Genomic DNA, 7,949 nt, shown 5'->3' with positions numbered 1-7,949 from the left:
TATATATATATATGTACATATATAATAAAAAGAAATAAATAAACCATTTAATTTACTATTTTTTTTTTCAAACTATAAATTTGCTCTAGGCTGTATTGCCTCCATCGATTCTCATCTTTTCTGGAACAACTTGTATCCAGTTTTACCCAGCATCATCACCTCCGGCAAATCAAACGAGTGCAAACGAGACGAGAACCCGGACCCTTGGCGACCGATAGTCCCGCTGACCTACTTCCGTCTTGTTTCTCGTCTTGCCGAGAACCTACCACCTACTCTTTATTTATCCCCCACTCTAGATACAATCCTATACTCTGTTCTTCCGGCGAATGCGTCGCGAGCGGTTTCCGCCGAGTAAACCTTTATAATAGTATAGCTTTAACTAACGTCATAAAAACGGCACAACGAAAAATAAATCTGATCATAGAATGATGCCACAAGATGGCATAGAAGAGCGCATAAATTATCGGGCAACAAGAGAAAGTTTCCAAACCATTGGCTGGTTATTTATTACGTGGTTGCGATAGTAATTGATAACTGACTTCGCAGTCGCAATTTTGCTAATTGCGCATAAACACAATCCTATCATACTAAATAAAATTGGAAGAAGATTAGTATGCGCGCCAATCTATTTATATCAGAAATAAAATATGCGGAATAAAAAAAAAAAAGATGCTGGGAAAAAAATTCTATTTGCATTACCCCAAAATTCTTTTTTTTAAAAAAAAAAAAAAAAAAAAAAAAAAAGGGAAGAGATTAAATTGACGCTGTAATTGCTTCATTTATTTCGAAAAAATTATTTCGACCGTTTAATTTAAATTAATATGAGGATATCGCGAAACCAAATCGCGTAGCAGATGGAAAAAAGTTGCGAGCCCTCTTTGCTTTTAATTCTGTAAATTGCAATTTCTAACAATATACACAACATAGAGATATTTGAATGAAAATTCATTTTCATTTTCTCTTCTGTCGATTTTATAATTTCTTTCACTCACTCTCTTTTTCCAGTTATCACAAAATTGATTTCCATTCGATATCGCCGGATAAATTAATATTTGTAATAATTCAAAGCATCTCTTCAAATCACATTTTTTTTTTCAGATCTCTGTTAGAATAATCGCAAATGAATAATGGCCAAAGTCATCAATCTCTCGAATTTGGCAATATGGTCGTATGCATAATGCATCTCGCCCGCTCCTCGTTCTCGAGAGGAGGACGGGAACAGCGGCAAGCGGAAAAGGGAATGGGGAGGGAGGGGGAGACGGCGAGATAAATTAAATCCATTAACGCTCGGTATAGCGTTTCATTTCTGTTTGCATAGGCATTATGACACTCGATACTTTGTTTGCGGCGAGACTCTCGATGCGGTAAACGTTCGCGCGCTAACCCCTGGTATCTTGAAACGAAAATAGTCGACGCAGAGCGTCGAGGAACTCGCGATGGTTGCGGTCAAAAACAAAATACACGCCCGTGATCATTCGTCTAACGATAATTGCCGGTGCACAGCCGAGTAAACCGCGCGCGGTTTTGCCGCGCGAAAGTTCCGCGCCAACTCCCGTAATCCCCGATGATTAACGCGATCGTAATATTATTCGGAGAAGTAATATTATCCGAATTATACGCGGCTTACTGAACTCTACATAAACGAATATGCTTATAGAATTTACGTTTCCTTTTTTGCAATGTAAAAAGTCTCGCCAAAAATTTATCAGAACCCTTAATCCTACTCTAGAGTGTAAAATACATTCTTTCATATGATAAGAAATAATGTGAGAATTATATGATGCTATTAATATAACACATATATGCACATATTAAATGATATATTAATATATTATATACTTTATTATATTAATATCTTTTATATCTTTTATGTTTTATATTAAATTATATTATTTGCATGATTCATTGGAGCATGTTTTGTACATAAGACTTTGTAGCAAACGCTATATTGTAGCGAGTCGGAAAGAACATGTGGCGATGTGTGTACTGACTGGCCGAATGAAATCGGATAGTTATACCTTTCAATGATCGAGCGAGATTGGAGAAAATGGAACGAAGAAGCGGTTAGTAGATTCTCTCGGCATCAACGACGTGAAAGATTATTGCGGGTGGTCCAGCTTGGAATAACAGCGCGGTAAATGCGCCCCGTACATAAGCGACGGGTCCATTTATAAGTCGAGCACAGTCACGATCCATCACGATTCGATCGCTATATACTTGCAATCTATAATGATATATATGTACGACATATGTGTTTCTCCATATTAATTATAGCATAGAACCGCAGATCAATATCACATATATTTTTATTCGTTCCAATCTCTTCGTTATTTTACTCCTCTGTAATTAATTTCTAATCAGCCTGGAAAAAAGTACGTATTAGAATATCTTGTTACAGCGTGGTATTAAAAAATTTGTTCGATATTTATAATGCATCTCAATTATAATTTATATTATAATTGAGTAAAATCATATATATTATTGGAATTAATAAAATATTTTCTCGTATTATAATTTTTCCTTTTATAGATTTTTGAATCTTTTACTTTTAATAAGTTTGGTTTGCGAGATCCGCGAGACAACGTATAATTTTCTATATTAAAATTCATTGGCTTTTAAATACGGTGAAAAAATTTTGATATTTTTCCAATATTAAAAAATAAAAATAAAAGGCAATTAAAAGCTCTTTACTATAAATTTTTTTTATGCGCTGAGTATTCTGATCTTGCTGCTGAAGATATTCCTAAAGTGGATCGAAATGTCCGGAACTATTTATAATTATGTTTAAAAAATTCATTTTTTAATCAACTATTTTTGCGATACACATTCGGGCTTGATTCTTTTTTGCTTTTTATCTTTATTTTTTTACATCGTATATTGTCAAAGCCATTACCACGTGTTTGATTTTATTTTATAATTTAAATTTTTCCATTCGAGATAAATTAAAACAACTTCTTTCGCGACAAGGTTGCCCTAAAGAGACAGCAGGCTGCCGAGGACGCGATCGCCCTTAAAATGGCGAAGGTAGCAACCGGACAGAAGCTCGATCGACTTCCGCCGGGGAAGATCTTCGGAATGTCGGTGACGGAGCCAAAATCAACGATGGATCAAAATGGGGATACAATTCCCGCTTCGAAGAAGCTCGATAAAATTTCCGAGGATTCGAAGGATCTTCCATGTGTGTCGACCAACGATACTTCTCGTCTTCAAAATTATTCTGTGCGTATAAAACATAATATTAAAAAAAAAAGAAATAAAATAAAAATACGCTCAAGTCACGCGTCAATCCAGTTCGTTAATTAAATAATTTAATAATCGTTATACATGCACGATTCTCCATAACTAATATCTCTTGTAATTCACTCTCAGGACGACTTGGAAAACTGTTCGAAATCCAAAAGCCTCCTCTTCGATACCAGCAAGCTGGAGAACTCCAAACAGTCCATCCCGGTGTCCCAGACCTCCGTGGAAACTCTAGCTCGCCTCTTTCCAAATACCAAGCTATCAGTCTTGCAACTGGTGCTGCAACGCTGCGGCCAGGATCTGTTGAAGGCGATCGAGTACTTTGCAAGCGACAATCTGGGCATCGTTGAACCAGCCATGTCGACCGGTATCGGTCACGCGTCTTCGGCCTTTCGACCTCCGCAGACGACGATCAGCGTCGACAGTGGTGCTGGGGAACAACAACAGCAACCGATTTCCGGCACGATGCTGGCACCGATCTATACCAGCCTGTCCAGAAACGTCTACGGGGACGCGGGTTACTGTCTACTGAACATCCTGCCGACCGCGGAGCAATTCGCCAAGGGTACCGATCTGCCGATCACGAAAACCGCGGCCGAGCCTCAGGAGGCCGTCGCGCTAAATTTTCGCTATAACAATTATTTTACTCCCATGCAACAGCAACTGAGAGATGCGCACTTGTGCGCGCAAGTGGCGGCAGATCGACTGTCGGCTGCTAGATCAGCCAGCATCCTGCATCATCTGCCGCCTGCCGTACTGCCAGGAATCCCTTGTGTGCAGCCGAATTGTGCGCAGTGCAATTATAAATTTGCATGAACATTTTTTCTGGGTGAGAAAACAGTTAAGAGATAGATTAAGAAGAGAGAGATATTTATCTGGGATAATCGTTGGAGAAGGAAGTCTCTCTTAATGTTAACTTCGTTAAGGAAAGCCTAATGTCATAAAGCTGGAAAAATATATATAAGTTAAAACTTATCATCATTTTTTGGTCACACTTAGAAAGCTTGTGCTCTTTTTTTGATTGAAAAATGATAGTCACATTAGAAAGTTATAAAAAAGGGCGAGTGTAGATATATATTGGTATATATGATTTTGTTATATATATATATCGATTGATTTTTATAGTCTATTGTGCAAAAGAAGAAGCGACATTATCCAATTTTCTGCGCAGGAGAAAGAGGAAACATTGCGATAATTGAAAAGAAACGCGCAGCGATCGCAGACTCTCGAACAATAGGGGTGGAATCGCAGCGAAGATACCGTTGGGGGTAAATTCGTCGTATTTGTGAAAGTAATAGGGCGGCGGTAATCTAGTTAGAAATATTCGATCCACCGTCGCGTATAAACAACGCCGTTCGGTCAATCGTACCGCGCCGCGAGCGATTTACTTTGGCTTTGGTTTTAGAAGCAAAGAGAAAATACGGTACGCTGTGCCATATCCTCCACCTCCCCTCTTATTCCTCGTCTCGTCTTTTCTCCCTCGGGGAGATCTCCGCGGCATCGTGTTTCGAATTACAAAGCACGCGCGAAGAAATTTAATATCGCTATCGACCATCGAAATGTAATCCTCCTGCTCGCTTGAAGAATCGGTCGAGACAACTTTTCGTCATCATTTTTCATCACTTCACAATTTTTTTTATGCTTATATACTTCATTCGATCTTTTTACAAACAAAACTAAAAATGGCGAATGACTGCATTTAGCGTTTAATACCTAGCTTGAATGGACTTGACATTTTGAATGCGAGTTAATTACGGTTCATTTATAGTCAACATCGTCGTTAAAATTAAAATTCTTCGACTGAATTAAAACGGATATGAAGGTTCGCTCGTGCAAAGAATTTTAATTTTTCCATTGAACTGTAAATGAATAATTTGTTGCGTAAATTTTCCATATATAATTTATATATACATATATTTTTTACACGATTTACGTTATATCGCGCGCGTAATAAATATGCCTCCCGAAAAATATTAATTTTTTGGAGTCTTAAAAATAATTGGATGCAATTTTGTTAATTTTAATCGTGTAAATAACAATAATGCAAAGAAAGTGGAAATCATTTTCGCGTTTTAGATGTCTAGACGATTAAGACAACGTATATGTGTTTCAGATAAATTTGATCATACGATTAATCATTCTAAAGAGTCAATTCTATGCGATATATTAGACTAATTGATTAAATTTCTATTTCGCATTTTGCGTGGGCGAAAGTTGTAAAAATTATTCATATATTCTTTCTCAATATCGACGTGATAGCCCCCCTGACGTGGATGGATAGATAGATAGATTCTCCAGGATCACATATCACACACAACCTTTACATTCTCAACCAAGAATAGAAATTCCTATGCTTAGCTCGATATTTTATTAATTATCAATAACAGGCACATCAGTTCGCGCTAATTATAATCGATATACGCTATGAAAAATCTATACGCCGCGGCAGAATATGTGTTGAATCACAAACAGGATAATAAATCTCGGCGGATAAGCCGATTACAAAGGATAAACAGATCGAGATTTTCTACTTAGATTACAATCTAAAAAGTTTATTACGCTTAAAAAACAATTTTTTTTCCTTCGTTAAATGATAATTATCAAATAACGTAGTTATTCATAATTACGTTATCGAGATGTGTCGATTAAACTCAATTCGATTTCGCATTATGGTACGCATTTATATTTATGTAGATATACATATACATATATATGTTACATTTCTTTCGAACCGTATGTACAACTCTTTATGAAAATATCTAAAAAATATTAAGAACACACGTACGAGTCTGAATCGTGTATCGTTAGGATTCAGAAACGAAGATGCGGCTTGTTCTTGATCATATGCCTGTAAAGATAGTTTATCTTAAAAATTCATCAATAACAATATAAATACGTGTAAAAAATGTTATTTATATAAAATCATAAAGAAATTTATATAAAATATCAATTACATTAAATTAATAAATTAGTAATAATAAGCAGAGAATTAATATCAGCTTAATTGAAAACTTTAGATATAAAATTACATTAAACAGATACGCGCGCGCGCGTATGTGTGTGTACAACATGATAAGAATAAGGTACTTACTTATCGAGATGTTCCCAAAATATCATTAACGCCGCTCTGTCCAAGTGCCTCTTTGTCCGGCTCAATTCGATCACCGTGACTGCCCAACGTGCTACATTCGCATCCAGTCTCATCTCATCATATTTCAAGTGAAATGCACATACTGTAAGCAAGAAGAGAGATAATATTGTGCTTGCGTTCGAAATACGATACTACTACTGCTCAAAAGTTTGAGGAGCATCCTGTAATTTTAGATCAAATTATATTTTTATTATATAGATACAATTATTTTATTAAAAATATCGATATTTATTTATTAACACACACTTTATTTAAGGAAAAATATTAAAACAAAAAATTATACATATATATTTAGAATGTTGGCAAGTAAAGTTGATTAAACTTTTTTTTTCGCTATTACAGGATGTTCTAAACTTTTGAGCATAACGAAATATTGATACAGAGCAAAATATTGATATATGTATATATATATTTTTCTCGTTCTGAAAAGATTCCAAAAGCTTACAAATATATTTAATGTAGCCCTCCCAATGTAATAAAACGCTTAATCCAGCTAGTTTGTCATTTATAATTCTATAAAAAAAAAAAAAATTGAATATACATACTTTTCGAAAATATTTCCACCGGATTGCCATCAAATGGCCAACCCTTGAACTGCCACGCTGGTCCCATGACGAATACGGCGACGACCCTTTCCCAGTCGGCATTAGTGAGTTTTTGCGGATTGTCAACCACGCGGTATGGCACGGTTAAGCCGCCTTCCTTACGCCGTTGAAGAAGTACCTCATTCTCACGTTTGCAACCCTGCGCCCGTTTGTCCTCATTGCTAATGTATTTCAAATCCTGAAGAATGTCCTTGGAGTTGTACATAGTGATGAGGGACGTATTGGCGCTGGGAATGATGATGATGGGTGTCCGGCTAGGTCGTTTGTTCTGCGCGGCTTGCTGGGGCGTCAGTTTAGCGGCGGACGTCGGCAACAAACCGGAAGTCGGCGTGCTGGACGGATTGGTCGGTGGTTTTCTCACGGCGGGATTTGTACCTTCGGTCACGGATTTCAGCGTCATTCCATGATACGTGCCCATGGTGTCGATCTTGAATCCCTCAGTTTCCTCCTTCTGCCGGATGAAACGCTCCTGATCGTAACGATTATACACGGCCGGCTGAGGCAGAGGTCGCATGGGCGTCGAACGAGGCGTCACCATCGGTGTGGGCACGGCCGGTCCCTTCTGTCGGCCCTCCTCGCGCGCCTTGATACTCTGGAGGATCGCGAAGATATTCTTCGCGAAAATCTTACCGCTGCTCTGGAGAATCGTGGCGCGAGTCCGCCATTGTCGCTCGCGCGACACGATGTCCTTGGTGTCGTCGACATCCATGTCGAGGATCACGCGCAGATCCGAGCCCATACCAATGTCGTCGTTCTCCTTGATGGTGGTACGTTTCTTCGCCAAGCGTTTCGCCTTGATCGCGGCGATCTTCTCCACCGACATCGCTTCCGAGAGCGATTTAATGTTGTCGACGGTAACCGAGGCTTCCTTAGGAGCGTCTAGACGCGCGGCCAGTTGTTCCTTCACTTTTTGTACATGGGTCTCCTCGAAACGTGGTTTCTTCGACGAA

General features: G+C 38.1%; 2 protein-coding genes across 2 annotated transcripts in view; one reads left to right on the top strand and one right to left on the bottom strand.

Annotated features, from left to right (window-relative positions):
• LOC115243792 (doublesex- and mab-3-related transcription factor A2-like) overlaps positions 1-4,059 on the top strand; it is an 8,404-nt gene extending 4,345 nt beyond the window's left edge. Inside the window, exons 2-3 of the mRNA XM_029821026.1 lie at positions 2,968-3,219; positions 3,370-4,059. Coding sequence (XP_029676886.1) covers positions 2,968-3,219; positions 3,370-4,059 — 942 coding nt within the window. The remainder of the gene's footprint in view (positions 1-2,967; positions 3,220-3,369) is intronic.
• A 1,500-nt stretch (positions 4,060-5,559) lies between these two features.
• Positions 5,560-7,949, bottom strand: part of LOC115243798 (parafibromin) — a 3,987-nt gene continuing 1,597 nt past the window's right edge. Inside the window, exons 3-5 of the mRNA XM_029821034.1 lie at positions 6,940-7,949; positions 6,335-6,476; positions 5,560-6,091 (exon numbers count right to left, since the gene is read on the bottom strand). The exon at positions 6,940-7,949 is cut by the window's right edge and continues 5 nt beyond it. Coding sequence (XP_029676894.1) covers positions 6,055-6,091; positions 6,335-6,476; positions 6,940-7,949 — 1,189 coding nt within the window. The 3' untranslated portion in view covers positions 5,560-6,054. The remainder of the gene's footprint in view (positions 6,092-6,334; positions 6,477-6,939) is intronic.

Source organism: Formica exsecta, unplaced genomic scaffold, assembly GCF_003651465.1.
Source record: "Formica exsecta isolate Colony F162 unplaced genomic scaffold, ASM365146v1 scaffold733, whole genome shotgun sequence".
NCBI classification, from domain to species: Eukaryota; Metazoa; Arthropoda; class Insecta; order Hymenoptera; family Formicidae; genus Formica; species Formica exsecta.
The sequence above is the reverse complement of the archived record's forward strand: the minus strand, read 5'-3'. Positions and strand labels throughout refer to the sequence as shown.